At 38.0% G+C, this 15,749-nt stretch overlaps 1 protein-coding gene across 1 annotated transcript in view; it reads left to right on the top strand.

Annotated features, from left to right (window-relative positions):
- Positions 1 to 15,749, top strand: part of LOC108717099 (rootletin) — a 110,281-nt gene that overhangs the window by 69,064 nt on the left and 25,468 nt on the right. The window contains exons 15-27 of the mRNA XM_018263869.2: positions 3,017 to 3,161; positions 3,418 to 3,564; positions 4,024 to 4,254; positions 4,608 to 4,801; positions 4,879 to 5,006; positions 6,252 to 6,421; positions 7,101 to 7,280; positions 7,527 to 7,661; positions 8,153 to 8,296; positions 9,978 to 10,216; positions 11,026 to 11,185; positions 12,062 to 12,229; positions 13,379 to 13,730. Coding sequence (XP_018119358.1) covers positions 3,017 to 3,161; positions 3,418 to 3,564; positions 4,024 to 4,254; positions 4,608 to 4,801; positions 4,879 to 5,006; positions 6,252 to 6,421; positions 7,101 to 7,280; positions 7,527 to 7,661; positions 8,153 to 8,296; positions 9,978 to 10,216; positions 11,026 to 11,185; positions 12,062 to 12,229; positions 13,379 to 13,730 — 2,393 coding nt within the window. The remainder of the gene's footprint in view (positions 1 to 3,016; positions 3,162 to 3,417; positions 3,565 to 4,023; positions 4,255 to 4,607; positions 4,802 to 4,878; positions 5,007 to 6,251; positions 6,422 to 7,100; positions 7,281 to 7,526; positions 7,662 to 8,152; positions 8,297 to 9,977; positions 10,217 to 11,025; positions 11,186 to 12,061; positions 12,230 to 13,378; positions 13,731 to 15,749) is intronic.

The raw sequence follows: 15,749 nt of genomic DNA, 5'->3' as shown, positions 1-15,749 counted from the left end.
ATAAAACATGCTTCTAATATAGTTAGTTAGCCAAAAATGTAATTTAGAAAGGCTGGAGTGAGCAGATGTCTAATATAATATAACAGAACCCAACTTTCTGCTTTGCAGCTCTCTAACTCTGAGTTAGTCATCGACTTTAATGGGGGCCACATGGGTCATAACTGTTTAGTGAGTTTGCAATTAATCCTTAAAGGAAAACTATACCCCCCAAACAATGTAGGTCTCTATTAAAAGATACTGAGTAAAAAAGCTCATGTTTAAAACCCTGCTTCATGTAAATGAACCATTATCATAATAATATACTTTTTTAGTAGTATGTGCCATTGGGTAATCATAAATAGAAAATTGCCATTTTAAAAAATAAGGGCCGCCCCCTGAGATCGTAAGATTCACTGTGTACACATACAAACCACATGTAAGGTCACATGAGCCAATTAACAGACAGAGTTCTGCCTTTTGCTTCCTCACTTCTTCCTGTTACAGTTAGTGTTGTAGTATTTCTGGTCAGGTGATCTCTGAGGCAGCACAGATAGAGTCACGAAATGGTGGTTCAAGGCAAGAGGTGTAAAAGGGCAATATTTATGTAAATATATATTCCAGTTTGGTAAGATTCTTTAATATGTCATTCAATTTGATATAAACTATCTGTTGCTTAAGTATTGATTTTGGGGGTATAGTTTTCCTTTAACAAGTATGTCAGATTCAAAAGCAAACAGTGATGACCTATGTGCCCCCCCTCAAGTCACTGATTGGATACTGACTGGTAACCAATCAGTGGAAACCAAGAGAGCTGCAAACAGAAAGTAGTGTTCTGACTATTATGTTAGACATCCAGTCACTCCAGCCTTTATACATTACATTTTTGGCTAACTAACTATATTAGAAACACTTTTTATTTTGCACAGCCTATCTATTTACCCAGTTTTTATTTTTACATTGAACTGTTCCTTTAATATATGGTCCCTTTCCCTGGGGATGGAAGAGTATTGTGTCACACACACCAGTAGTCTTAGGGGGAGATTCCCTAAAGGGTGAACTTTGATTTGCTTGCCGAAGTAACGGTAGCGCAACTTCGCCAGCATTTGGCACCCTGGACGAAACTTTGCATTCTAGGGAATTGGCGTTGTCCTAGCGAATTAAGCCTGGCTAGGTGGGCAAAGTGGTCGATAGCGAGTTTGCGCTGCTTAGGGAATTTGCCCCAAGTATGTAACTTCTTACATATTTACCTATTTATTCTAACAAATTTTGTCAAATTCCAAATATGTCGAGTGTGTAACAGTTCTGGCAAATTTTTCATGAATTAACAGTTTCTTAAATTTTCTGTCTGCTCTCTTGCCCAATGTAAAATTGACTCCTGACAAATTCTGTATTAAAACTTCCTGACAATATGTTTTAACTAAGTGCATTTGACCTATTCATTACCATTTTCTGCATATGTCTATGGCTTCTTACAATTCCTGCCAAACTGTGGTTTCACCAAAAGCACTTAAAACTCCTGTAGTACGAACCGTTTCTCATGCATTATGACTGAACCAACATTTTCTGATAGATTTTGTTTTTTTATGAAGTGTTTCTAACAACTGCTGGCTATAGTAACATTTTGGAAACTTCAATTTGCACTTAGAATCCCTGCCAGGCTTGCACTAATTTATCCTTATGAAGTCTGTACTAAAAATTCCCCAAAAATTCTGGTCATGCTAACATTTTCTGAAAAAGGTACATTTGTGGCCACATTTATATTTCCTCTAAACTTCCTTTTCTACTGACTGTTACTGCCAAACTGCAGTTGCTCAGATAATTTCCTCCAACCTTTTGGTTACAGTAATATTTTTTTTACAAATTCTGGTCATACCAAAGGTTTATTTGAAATGTTGGTTTTCTTAACAGTTCCTGACTGATTTCAGTGGTGCCGATGTTTCCTGGCCTATACAGTTACACAAATGATTGTAAACACTGTATAATATGGTTGTACTAATATCTTCCAAGAGAGCTGGTTATACCTAAGTATCACTATCCAGCAAATTCAGTTTCCATTACTTTCATCTTGTATATTGTAGAATTAATACTGAAATGTTTCATGCACATTTCTGATGCATTTTCATAATTAGTGGAGACTAATTTTAGACTTCTGAGCTGATGATAACCAGTGTTAAAGGAAAACTATACCCCCAAAATGAATACTTAAGCAACAGATAGTTTATATCAAATTGAATGACATATTAAAGAATCTTACCAAACTGGAATATATATTTACATAAATATTGCCCTTTTACATCTCTTGCCTTGAACCACCATTTCGTGACTCTATCTGTGCTGCCTCAGAGATCACCTGACCAGAAATACTACAACACTAACTGTAACAGGAAGAAGTGAGGAAGCAAAAGGCAGAACTCTGTCTGTTAATTGGCTCATGTGACCTTACATGTGGTTTGTATGTGTGCACAGTGAATCTTACGATCTCAGGGGGCGGCCCTTATTTTTTAAAATGGCAATTTTCTATTTATGATTACCCAATGGCACATACTACTAAAAAAGTACATTATTATGATTATGGTTCATTTACATGAAGCAGGGTTTTACACATGAGCTGTTTTACTCAGTATCTTTTAATAGAGACCTACATTGTTTGGGGGGTATAGTTTTCCTTTAAGCTAAATCATTTGTTTTTAGCAAACGTTTACCAAACTGTTCAAAATGTTTGTCAAAGACACTGAAACATAAGTGAAAAAGCACTACAAAATGAATGTTTTTAAGAACATAAAGTATGCATTTATACTTTCAAATAGTTCTCTCTCCAAAAGACAGTGCCATAGTCCTGTTATGGTCTCCCAAATACCACAAATGACTTGCTGCTACCGTAATCCCTGTTTTACCACAAACATCTTAATTTGTTATATGTCAAGAATGTTTCCCTAGCCAACTTACACTTTAATGTGATATTGGATCCCTGCAACAATACATCCCAGCAGGTACAAGGATGTCCTAAGTGTTAAGTGCTGTTTTCTTGCCCATGTAGGCAGAGGATCCAAGAGCAACTGGAAGAGAAGGTTTCCATCCTAAAGAAAGACTTAGTGACTGTCAGGGAGAATCTGAGTCAGACAGTGCTAGAAAGAGATGTTCTAGAAGGGGAGAAGGAAGCTGTGGCCAGTGCTCTGAGCAAGGTTAGTCCCTGCACTTAAAATAAAAGCTTTACATTTGTGTTGGAAGCTGAATGTTCCACAAGGAGTATTTGCACTCCTATAAACCTAACTGCCCAGTCAGCTAATTGCTTAACCAGTTCACATGTGTTGTTCTTTGATATAATATTCATCCTCTGGACAGGCCATGGATTAGATATTCTGTATTTTCTATTGATCTAACTACAGTACATGGTGTCTCTGGTGCATAGAGTGTTTTTAACATGGATTTTCTTGCCAGGCGGAATCAGGCAGAGCTGAGCTGGAACTGGCACTTAATCAGATGCACAGCGAGAGAGCAACACTAACAGACTCTCTGGCTAAAATGGGTGCTCTTAATGAAGGCTTGGCACAGGACAAGGTGGCCCTGAACCGTGTTATTTTGCAGGTAATCAGCCAAAGGAAGAATGGGGTACATAAAAACAAAGATACATGCACCAGAGTAGATACCACACGCATCTTATCCACATTTAGCCACACCAGTTCTCACCTACCTAATCTTGTTCAGATTATTTGCTGTTGGTGTTTATGCCCTTGCATGTCCCCAGCTAACTACTTGTTATCTCTTCCTGTCTTATTAGTCAGTCAGGGAGATAGATGGATTCATTCTCTTTATAGTAGTAAGTGATTAAACGTCAGTCGATCTCAGTATAAATTGGTTTACACATATTTATTAAGGGGTCATGTAATGATTTATAGTAACAATATTTGTCTTCTCAAGTGGTAAGATTAAATATATTTAATTAAAAAAACCTGGGGTGTCAGCATGATATTTTGAACCAGTTGGATGCAGTGTTCCCCCTATATCACCGTACAAATCTGATTTTCTTTTTGCATCCTTGCACAGTTGGAAGGAGAGCGTTCAGCTCTGCATGAAGATCGCCGTGCTGGTGAGGCAAGCTGTGCTGCTTTGAAAGAGCAGCGGGAAGCTCTGGAACTTGAAGTCTCCCAGTTACAGTCTAACAGAGTGGGCCTGGAGAGAAGGTGCAAAGAGACAGAGGAAAAGCACAAACAGCAGGAGGAGCAGCTTCATGGTGTACACAAGGAAAGACGCAAACTACAGGACCAATTAGCACAGGTAGGGAATAATGAGGACAGAAGTACCTATAGAAAATTCACTCAGAGCAACTGCTATATAAATATAAATAAGGCATGCCCCACTTAAAGCCATAACTACCGGTTAAGTTAAAATGAAATAAAATGTTATTTTTTTTAAATTACTCCCTTCAATAAACAGTGGATATTTCATTGTTTATGGTGTCATCAAAATAGTGATGATCAATCTGTGTCCTATAGAGAGGAGTGACTACTTCATTCTTAACTTGTTATGTGTGTGGACTAAAAATGCTTGAATTGAATATGTATGAACTGGGTAAGAGATTGAGGAATAACTTTGTTACCTGTTTCACTTTTTTCATTCCATGTACTCAGGCAAATGCACTGGTGCAAACTCTGCAGGATCAGCTGAAGGAGAGCCGCAGGGAGATGGACTTACAAGCAACAGCTCTGCAACTTGCAGCCCAGCGCATGGAGGAACTCACCAGGCAGAATGCTGAGCTTGGCGTGCAGCTTGCAGCACTGGAGGCTGAGAGGCAAGAACATGAAGAAGAATTTGCCCAGCTTCGGTATAGATCACTACCTCTTGTTTTTTTATGCCTGCAATATATGGCTTTTGTCTGACTATTTTGTCTGTACTGTACAGAGCACAGAAGGAAACACTAGAAAGCACTCTGTATGAGACCCAGCGTCGTGCTGCCCAGCTTGAGGATCGCAGAGAGCAATTGGAAGGAGAGATTCATACCCTGACACTTGCCAAGCAGAGTCTTCAAGGTACCACTCATTTTAATTGGTGGAAAATCTTCCCTTTATCATTGACACACAATGAAATAACTTAATCAGTAATATATGGCTCTGTATTGTCATGTTCATTTTATTTCCAAATATTCTTTATTATTTTCAAAGAGAGAAAAACAGACACAGTATAGGTATACAGCAAAGTCTTATGTATCACACAATTTCCAATACGAATACCAAGTATACCGTCGAGAAAGGTAGAAGATTGTTAGTGAGAGGGAAAGCAAGAAAAAAGAGCAGAAGAAGGAAGAAAAAGGCACATTCCAAATTTAACCCAAAAGCACATTGCTCCAGACAAAGGAAAATCTCACACATAAATACCCCGTGTCGGTAGATCAGGCCAGTGGAACCGATGAACCTGAAATTGAGCTAGCTTGCCGACATAGATCTAGCAATTGTGTACGTCTCCAAGTTTTCCAAACAGCGGTGTTGTGGGTTGCTCTCTGAATATCGGAGTCTAAGGATACCTCCATAGACATATTATAGTGGGCATCCCTAAGTACTTGATTTAGAGTTGGCGCTGCAATTGCTTTCCACAATCTAGCTATGGAGGCCCTCACTGCAAACAGCACGTGATGTAATATATACTCCTCCCCACGTTCTAGTCATGTTCATTTTATATTTGAATGGCCTTAACAGCAGTATATACTTTCCACAAGACTACCATGGTTTTTTAGGATGTTGCCTGAAATCTGAATATTTTAAAAACCCTTGCCAAAAATCAGTGTTACAGTATACTTTAATACAGTGCTGTACATCATGAAAAAGTATTGCTTTATAGGAATTGTTCAGTGTAAAAATAAAAACTGGGTAAATAGATACCATGCGTAACCAATCAGTGACTTGAGGGGGTGCCACACGGGTCATAATTGTTTGTTTTTGAATCTGAATGAAATGCTAAGTATTCAATTGAAAACTCACTGAATAGTTATGTTCCATGTGGCTCCCCTTAAAGTCGCTGACTAACTCAGAGTTAGAGAGCTGAAAAGCAGGAAGTTGTGTTCTGTTATGTTAGACATCCAGTCACTCCAGCCTTTAGAGATTACGTTTTGGCTAACTAACTATATTAGAAACATTTTTTATTTTGCACAGCCTATCTGTTTACCCAGTTTTGCCATAGTTGGCACAGTATATTTAATTCTAGTCAGCATTAGGTCTGCCTACACACTACATTACTGCGTTTACAAACATGGGTAATGCTAACACCATCTCTTAAATTAGTGGAGGTCCAGCGTCAGGCATTGGAAGCAGAAGAAGCTCTGGCTGAACTTAGACAGCAGAAAGTCACAGTGGAGCTACAATTGGCCCAGACTGAACAAGCAGCACAGCTCTCCCTCAGCAATCAGAGCCAGCAACATCAGGACACAGTAGAACGGCTCAAGAGGGAGAAGGTTTGTAGAGCTTTACTCCCAAGTATGACCATCATTTCATCTAGCAGTACCTCATCTCTTGTTAAGTTATAAAGACATTCCAAAGATTGAAATTCCAGACAAATGTGTGAAGATAGTGTAAGTCATAGCTCCTAATTTTTAAAGTGGACAAGTGTTTTAGCTTGTAATGCTGTCACAATGATAAGCAGAATTTAAAAATCTCCCCCTTGACAGTTTTCTAACATGTACATGTACTGGTGGTTGGCAGCCATGCCCATAGATATCTTCATCTTCTGCCAAGCAAGATACACAAAGAGCCATGGTGTAGTAAAAATGGGCACTAAAGCTGACATACACTGTAGTTTTCACATCACAAATAGCAAATACGGAAACATTGAAACTGCATGAAGAGCTTCAACAAAAAATTCATCCTGAATGTAAACTGGTCATTCTTTCTACGACAGTAGATGTTTTGCATATTAACCATTTCCATATCATGGTTATGATCTGTTGTGACTCCTTATTATTATAGATACAGAGACTCATCCATTTTGTTTAAAAGCAGCAGAAAGGCTTATGCAGTTGATAAAACTAGAACTGAATTGTGGGAAGTATATCACACTAACTTGGAATTTACAAATAATCTCTTATTTACAAATAGTCACTTTTTATCCAATTCTTCCTTTAAACTGTGGTTCAGGAGTCGCTGCGCTTGACAATGATTGCGGATAAGCAGGATGCAGTTCAGCGGTTTGAGAAAGAGAAAGAAGATCTGCTCTTTGACTGTGAGGATGTGAAGCAGAAGCTTAGTGCAGAGATGTTGCGCCTGCAGGAGGAGAGAGAAGAAAGCCTGCTAAAGGTGGAAAGTGACAAGCAGAAAGTAAGTATAGATTAATGTCAGTGTGAGGAATATAGAAAACCCTAATATAATTTTTATTATAGAGTATGGGCATTTGTGCATGAGCATTTGTGCTCTTTCTGAGGTTACAAGTGAATGACCTAAGACATTTTTAACCTCTTTGTTTTTGCAAAATGAGAGTACATGAGAAGTGAGAAGTATATACATACTTAATCCTTATAATTGTGTGTAGTACTTTGAATCCTCAGTTCCATTGCTTTCCCTAAGGCCTTACTCCTTATGGAGACTGAGAAGAATTCACTGAGTGAGAAGCTGATGAACACTCAAAGGGAGCTCTCTGACACCAAAATGGAGATGGAACGTTTTAGACGGGAAGCTCAGATTAAGCAGGAACAGGGCAAGGTAAGCAGCATACTATACATGGAAAAATTAATTGTTTTTTTAATCATCGTGGCTTAATCACGATTTATGTGTATTACAGTACTGTACTGAATGTAGGGGAATCAACATCAATCTTTGAGTACATCACACGTTGCATAATACAAAATCGTAATTATCTGCGTCATAAATGGATGCTCTGTCCAGTGTTTAAGACGATCCAGGCAAATAGTTTCTGCACACCCATGGCTCACTCAGTCAGACAAATTGCATGAAAAAGAAATAACATTTCTAAAAATAATTTGCCTAAATGAATCCCATGCACATTGGTATTTAATGTAACAAAGCAAGATAGGATTTAATTACTAGAGCAAACACTATTGGAGAAAAGGATCAACCCTGTAGTGTGCATGCCATAGTTTACTCCAATAAGTATGAGACTATTCAGAACAAGCAAGCAGCAGCAGATTATTTCAGCGATGTTACTATTGTTTTTTTCTTGTTCTGCTTCCCAGACTTTGTTAGATAATGTCTCCTCTGAGCTAAAGGCTCTGCAGTCTGATTTTGAAGATGCCGTTACTGCTCACTCAAAGGAGAATAAGAACCTCCGTCACAGAATGAAACAGCTGAGCCACGACAGAGAAAGTCTGAATAAAGAGGTAAGCAGTAGGACTGGGATGTCACCTTGGCACATGAGGCATTTTGATCACTTCTAATTTTTGTTGTGTTCTAAAATGTCTACACCTGCCATGAATCATTCCCACTGGCATAAATGGTCAGAACTTGGGGTCACCATTTACAGTATAATTGCCTACCCCTTTATACCAGGGGAAAGCCATCAACAACTCCCAAATGTGATCAAGGCCTGTAAGGGTCTGGCCTCATTTATTAGACAGTTTGGCAACATAAAATGAGTAAGTTGGTGGCTATTACACTGCATATTTGTTTAACCAGGAGGAAATGACAGTAAAGCATGCCTGTAGGTGGGGCGCTGTTCCAGTTCTTATTTGATCCTATAAGTATTTATGAGTGGGGAGTCAGGCTAAATCTGTTTGGCTAACTAGATCCAGTGCAGGTACAGTTGACTAATCCAGTCATGACATTTTCTCCAGTATTGGGTAATTCACTATTCATATTTCCTTATTCCTCCATTGATTTTATGAACACACATTGCTGAGTGGTAGGTATTTAGGATGCTTTCCTTTTTACCAGATGCTTTTTTAATTTCTATTACAAGACTATATTTATTCTGCAGAATGCTTTACCATACCAGAGTAAACAGCTATAGAAGTTCTCTGTTTGTTTAGGGTAGCAGCTACCATATTAGCTTGATGTGATATCACTTGCTACCTGAGTCTCTCCCTGCTCACGCATAGCTCTGAGCTCAGATTACAGCAGGGATGTGGAAAGGGAGGGGGAGAGGGTTGAGAAGAGCAAACTGAGCATGCTCAAGCCCTAGCCCTGGAGGTTTATGCTGAAAACAGGAAGTCTATTCAAAAGAAGCCCATGTGTACACAATAGAAGGAAAGAAATGCTGTGTTTCTTTTGACAGATGACTCAGAGCAGCATTACTTTAAGGGTTTACTGGTGTATCTATATAGACCTTTCTAATAAAGCTTACTTAATTTTAGCCTTTCCTTCTAATTTAAACAACAGTGTTCCCTATGTTATTGAATTAGTAATCTAAATAAATACAAAAACAACAACAGTGTTTCTAAATTGGAGCAGGGCAATTCATTTTACTTAGTACTTTCTTCCTTGTTTTGCCTACATGTTTCAGATTGATTTAATTTTAATGACGTTTACAATACTATATACTTTTCAGTTTAAGTCAATATCGCCTTAGCATTAAGTGTTTCCAATATTTGGGAGGTTCTATCGAAGTAGTCCTCTTCATGATAAACCATTTAGTATTTTGCCGTAGCTTCACAAAGCCATGCTGCCGGTGTTAGTTTTACCACCACCCTGTAGCAGCTGTTTAAGTGTACGTTACATTTCTTTTTTCTAAAGTAAATATTATTTGCAGTTATGATAATTTCTCTTTAAAATAATGATATCAGGGGCTTAACTACAAAGGAAGAAGACCCTGCGTCTGCAGGGGGGCCCGGGGGGTATAGGGGGCCCCATGAGGCCCTGATTAATGAACATTTTAAATATATACTGGTAATACAGGACAAACTCTAGATATGTTGGGGGCCCTAAAATGAATTTGCTGTGGGGCCCAGTAACATCTAGTTACGCCACTGAATGATATCCTTATGTTTTATGAGCCATGAGAATAAAAATACCCAAGTAGGCTAAGACAGGTGTAGGCATAACTAACGACTTACTCTTGTACAGGTGGAAGAGTTGAGAACCCAGTTACGCTTGGCAGAAGATTCTCGGGATACTTTGCGCAGAGACATAATTGAAGTGCAGCGCCTTCTTCGTGAGAAAGAAGAGATATGTGAATCACAAAGGAAAGAGACTCTCGAGTTACGCAGAGATCTAGGTGACCTTACACGTGAGAGAGAAACTTTGCAGAAGTCCAACACTGAGCTGAGAGCCTGCATTAAAAAAATAGAGTCGGAGAAGAGCAGGTGAGTTACTTATTAGAGTAAACGAATCTCTCACCAGCAGGAGTCTGTGGTTGGAATACCATTGTGCAGCATTTACTAATTTAGTAATTCATTTTACTAATACAAGAAGAATATGGATGAATCAAGTTTAAGATTAAGGGCCTGAAAGGCTCAAATAATCATTACTTATACCTCTAATGGCCAGTAGTAGAAGTTTTATCAAGTTTGGGAAAACCTCAGAACCTGCCCCACCTTGTAGTTTATGACATGTATATCTGTAGACAGATAATGCATTATGGTTGATAAGACAGCCATTACTCCAGAAATGGCTTTACTACAGTAAAAAAGGGTATGGGTAGCATGTTTTTTTTAAAGCAGTATAGCACTATAGTTGGTTTCAGGAGTCTAGTTGTACATTACTATTTTAGTCACTAGGGCTATACAGGATTTACTTCCCATCAATGGCACCTTGACAAAAATTACACAACTTCCTGTCTTCTCTACCTTACATCCTGCTCATTTTCTCCTTGAATTATCTTTTAGTTCTCTAGTAGTATATCTGTGGGCTTGTAAAGGGGGAAAGCCAGCCTAATACACTTTATCAATTGTGTCTTGTGGCCTTAGAGTATTAAATAGATGCATTTAACTGTGAGTTTATTAAAGCCAATTTCCCAGAGCCTTTCAATCAGTTTAAAGGTACCCTATAAATATTTGGAAGGGACAGTTCAGTTGATGGGTTCACGCTTGGCTTATTTCTTGCATATGAATTTAATTGTATGCACTTTCTTTATTGTGTATGGATTTAAAGAACTTTCTAATCTCCTGTTCAGCCTGCAGGTAGCCATGGAGGAGAAACAACAGCGCATGTCAGTGCTGCAGGAGGGGAAGTCCTGTGCAGAGCGAGAAGCTGCACACTTCAGAGCTACTCTCCGAGATGTGGAGCGTTCACACATTGAGGCCCGCAGACAGCTGCAGGAACTGCGCAGACAGGTGCAGTAAATCCTCAAAATGCTCTTGAGATTTTTATTAATCCTGCAACTTTAGTGTTTACATTTATTTTAAGTACCTTGCTTCTACATTTCTGCTTCTAAACTAGTGGACTCTGAGTGTTTCTGTGTCCTATACTGACAATCCAAATAGTAGCAAATAACACTCCTTTAAATCCTCTATTAAAGAGGAACTCCGGCTTTCAAACCAAAATTTGATAAAGAGGCCCACATAAAACAGAACCCCCTAATAAACCCATCACAGTTACCTGTTTCTTCAAAAAGTATGAATAAATGTAATTTATTGCATTGCAATTTATTGCATTGCATTGCTAAAATCCAGCTGTTTAACAGTTCTTCTCTTTATCATTTGAAATCCTGGCGAGGAAGGAGGGACTAAACACCGATGTTACCAATTGTAACAACTTCTCCATAGGTTACAGACATACAGCATGCAGGAACTACATACCCCACAATGCATTGTACTGTGATGTTCCTTTTCTTATTGAAATCCCGTGTGCTGGGAATTGTGGGGTTTGGCGGATGCAGGCTGAGGACAGCTGGCTGTTGATACAAAGTAACAGTAGTCAGCAGCTCAGCAAAGTAGTCAGACACATCAGCAGGAGAGCAGGGGGCTAGGCTTAGGAAACTGTTCCAAACCATTAAAAATCATGAAAAGTCTGCATATTTTTTAATTGATGTATATTGCAAAGTTGCTTGTTATGTTTGTGTGGAGTTCTCCTTTAAGAATGAAAAAGCAGTTGTATTGATGTACCACTAATTTAATCTCTACCTTGCCCTTGTTGTTTTAGCTGATTGTAAAAGTTAAGAATTTAGAATAAGGAATTGTTGATCGCCATCGCGTATTTTATACTTTCAGGTGAAGACACTGGGTGGAGAAAGCAGCCAGAAGGAGCAGGAGGTAGCAGAACTGCAGGCCCGGATACAGCAGGAGGAGCAGAAAGAGCAGCAAAGCCGTAGAGAGTCACTAGAGCTGAGACAGCGCATAACAGAGAGTGAATCTGAGAGAGAGGCTGCTCGCAGAGAGGTGTGTTTCATTACCTTATTCTGTACACAAACAGACTTAATCTGCCGATTTGGTCCCTTTAGACCAGTTTATCTGGCCTTTTTGGGGCCCTAGGGCCAACAACCGTATTAAGCCTGATATTTTAGGTTGAGGTCGCCATATGAGCGGATCCTATAATGTATGGCCATCTTAAGTTAGACATATTTTAGCTCTCTGTGGTTGATGACAAATTTAGTCCTTCCACGCAACTACTGGTTATATGATCCATAAAACACCAATTTAGTCCTTCCACTACTGGTTATATGATCCATAGAAACACCACTACACCAATCTACCAAAAATTGGTAAAGCATTCACCTTCATCTTTTATAAGTCACTCTCAACTTGCTGCTATCTGTTCTAATCTAATACTGGACCAGTATACATTAACATACCCACGATAGCATATGAGCATAACACAAAGCAACAGTTCACACTTTTATTTAAATTTTCTCTTTGTATTATTGCACATAGCTATTTTGGTCCTATTTTTGCACATAAGCAAGAGCAAAGCAGTTATGCCTTTAGTTACCTATATGTACTCCTGATGTTTTAATAATTGGAAGGTATTGCCAACCTACATTGGATTTAAGCTTCCACTCTGAATCTGGCAACTGAAAAGGTATTGGTCTCTTTCTTACTCCATTATAGACATTAACATATTTGTAAATAATACTATACAAAAAAAAAGAGATGGTAGGGGTTACTTAAAGCAGATGACAAGCTTAAAAAGCAATACCATACTAAACATATGTCCAAAATCTTCTGTAGTGTATTATATTATATAATAGATATTATTCATCTCTAAAAGATAACACTGTGCTACATTTATTTCAACTTCTCCAGTGTCCAGTTCCTTATATATTTTTGAGTAGTACCGCACTCACTGGGAATACTGTGCTCTTTCTAAACTTCAGATTTTTTCAATAAATCTTGATTTTTTCACAAGTATTCCCGTTGAATGCGGTACTATGTTACTTTATTTGCCTTGTTTACCAGCACCCGGGCAAGTTGGTAAACAAGTTTAGGGTGAGCTCTTCCATGTTTTTCTATATATGTGTATATATATATATATATATATATATATATATATATATATATATATTAATATTCCCTTTATGCCATCGTTAGATCTTGACCCTGCAGCAGCATTTGTCTGCATTAGAGTCATCATCTTGTCAACATGAGAAGGAGCTGGAGCAGCGTTTGAGTGAGAGCCGTGCTGGCGAGCAGCGCTTGCAGGAGGCCTGTAAATCCCTGCAGGAACAGCTTCAACGATGTGCTAGTGAGTCTGGAGATTTACGTCTTCAGCTAGGTGCTTTTGAGGCTAGAGTGCGAGCTCTTGAGGCAGAATTGAGTAAATCACAGGCATCTCGCAGAGAGGCAGAGAGCCATGTCAACAGCCTGTATTCAGCACTCAGACGTACTATTGGTGTTAGAGGACGCAGCCCTTCCCCACGAAGAACGGTCTATCCCACTAAAGGTGAGTCAAGAAGTATAAACACTTGATGACATAAGAAAATAGTGACTGTCATATCTACTGTACATGTGTATAACTAACTTCAGAATAGCACTGTAACTCTCAAGCCCCTGTAATGTGATGAGTTTTCAGATTTTCCTAATTTATTTTGGAATTGTTTGGGTTTAAATTAACTTTCTCTTCACTTCCAAAGAATAGTTATCTCTATTGTCTCTTTGTTGCCTCTAAAACTGAAATGTACAATATCTTCACTTTCTTAGTCATCTTGAAATTCAGTCTTTTAGTGACGTCTCTGAATATGTGATGGCAGCTTTTTCAACCAAGACACTCCCAGTGGATGGTCATGAAAAATATAACTGTTGTAATTTATCCAATATACAATTCAGATTCAGTTTGATGAGAAAGAACAATCTTAATTTAAAGGGATACTGTCATAGGAATTATTTTTTTTTAAAATGCATCACTTAATAGTGTTGCTCCAGCAGAATTCTGCACTGAAATCTGTTTCTCAAAAAAACAAACAGATTTTTTTATATTGAATTTTGAAAACTGACATGGGGCTAGACATATTGTCAAATTCCCAACTGCCCCCAGTTATGTAACTTGTGCTCTGATAAACTTCAGTCACTCTTTACTGCTGCAATGAAAGTTGGACTGATATCACCCCCTCCTCAGCAGCCTAACAACAGAACAATGTGAAGGTAACCAGATAACAGCTCCCTAACACAAGATAACAGCTGCCTGGTAGATCTAAGAACAGCACTAAATAGTAAAATCCAGGTCCCACTGAGACACATTCAGTTACATTGAGTAGGAGAAACAACAGCCTGGCAGAAAGCATTTCCATCCTCAAGTGCTGGCTCTTTCTGAAAGCACATGACCAGACAAAATGACATGAGATGGCTGCCTACACACCAATATTACAACTAATAAAATACACTTGCTGGTTTAGGAATTTTATATTGTAGAGTGAATTACTGTATTTGCAATGTAAACAGTGTATTTTAGAAATAAAAATACCTTTAATTCCAAATTTTCCCATAGACTTTAATTGAGTTTTCACATAAAAATGGGGTGTATATAGATATTCAGGACTAAGACCAAATATCACTACTAAAACAACTACAAAAGTTAGAGACAGTCTTACTATGGCTTAAACATAACACTTTCAACTCCTACTATGTAGTTCATTCCTTATATATATATTGTAAATGACACCAATGCAGTCTGGAAGAACGTTAGTAAGTTTTGCATAGAGCAAAAATTAGGGAATCCACTTTTTTGGAATTCAGCTGATTCGATTTCACAAAGTTCTGCCCAATCCAAAACTTAATTTACATTTGCAAATTAGTGTTAGGATTGTAAAAACGTGTGCCTGTTCACGCACCAAAAATTACTTAATTCTTTCACCTGTGGTTTAAGCAAGAAGGCTCTCTGATCCTCTTGCAAGTGCTATAGAAAAAAAAGCTTGCCACTTACTTTAACATGGTAGTAGAGGTATAGGATCCGTTATCCAGAAACCTATTATCCAGAAAGCTCCGAATTACGGATTGGGCGTCCCCCATAGACTCCATTCTATCAAAATAATCCAAATTTTTAAAAATGATTTCCTTTTTCTCTTTTATAATAAAACAGTACCTTGTATTTGATCAAAACTAAGATATAATTAATCTTTATTGGAATAAGCCAGGGTTTATTTCATGTTTACATGATTTTATAGTAGATTTACGGTATGAAGATACAAATTATGCAAAAATCCTTATCCAGAAAATCCCAGGTCCCAAGCATTTTGGATAACAGTTCCCATACCTGTATTTTACATTATGTCTTAAGATTTATTAAAAAAAAATAATTAAAATGAAGTTTGACACTACTACACCAAGGGGCAGATTTATCAAGAGTCAAATAGAAAAATGTGAATAGTTTTTTTGGTCAAAATTGTGAATAATTCAAATTTGATTCAAAATTCGAGATTTATAAAATCTTTACCCTGGTAATAATTAGAATTCTACTATTTGACAC

The sequence above is a fragment of the Xenopus laevis genome, chromosome 5L (assembly GCF_017654675.1).
Source record: "Xenopus laevis strain J_2021 chromosome 5L, Xenopus_laevis_v10.1, whole genome shotgun sequence".
Classification (NCBI taxonomy): Eukaryota; Metazoa; Chordata; class Amphibia; order Anura; family Pipidae; genus Xenopus; species Xenopus laevis.
Note: the sequence above shows the minus strand (reverse complement) of the source record. Positions and strands in the feature narration are given on the sequence as shown.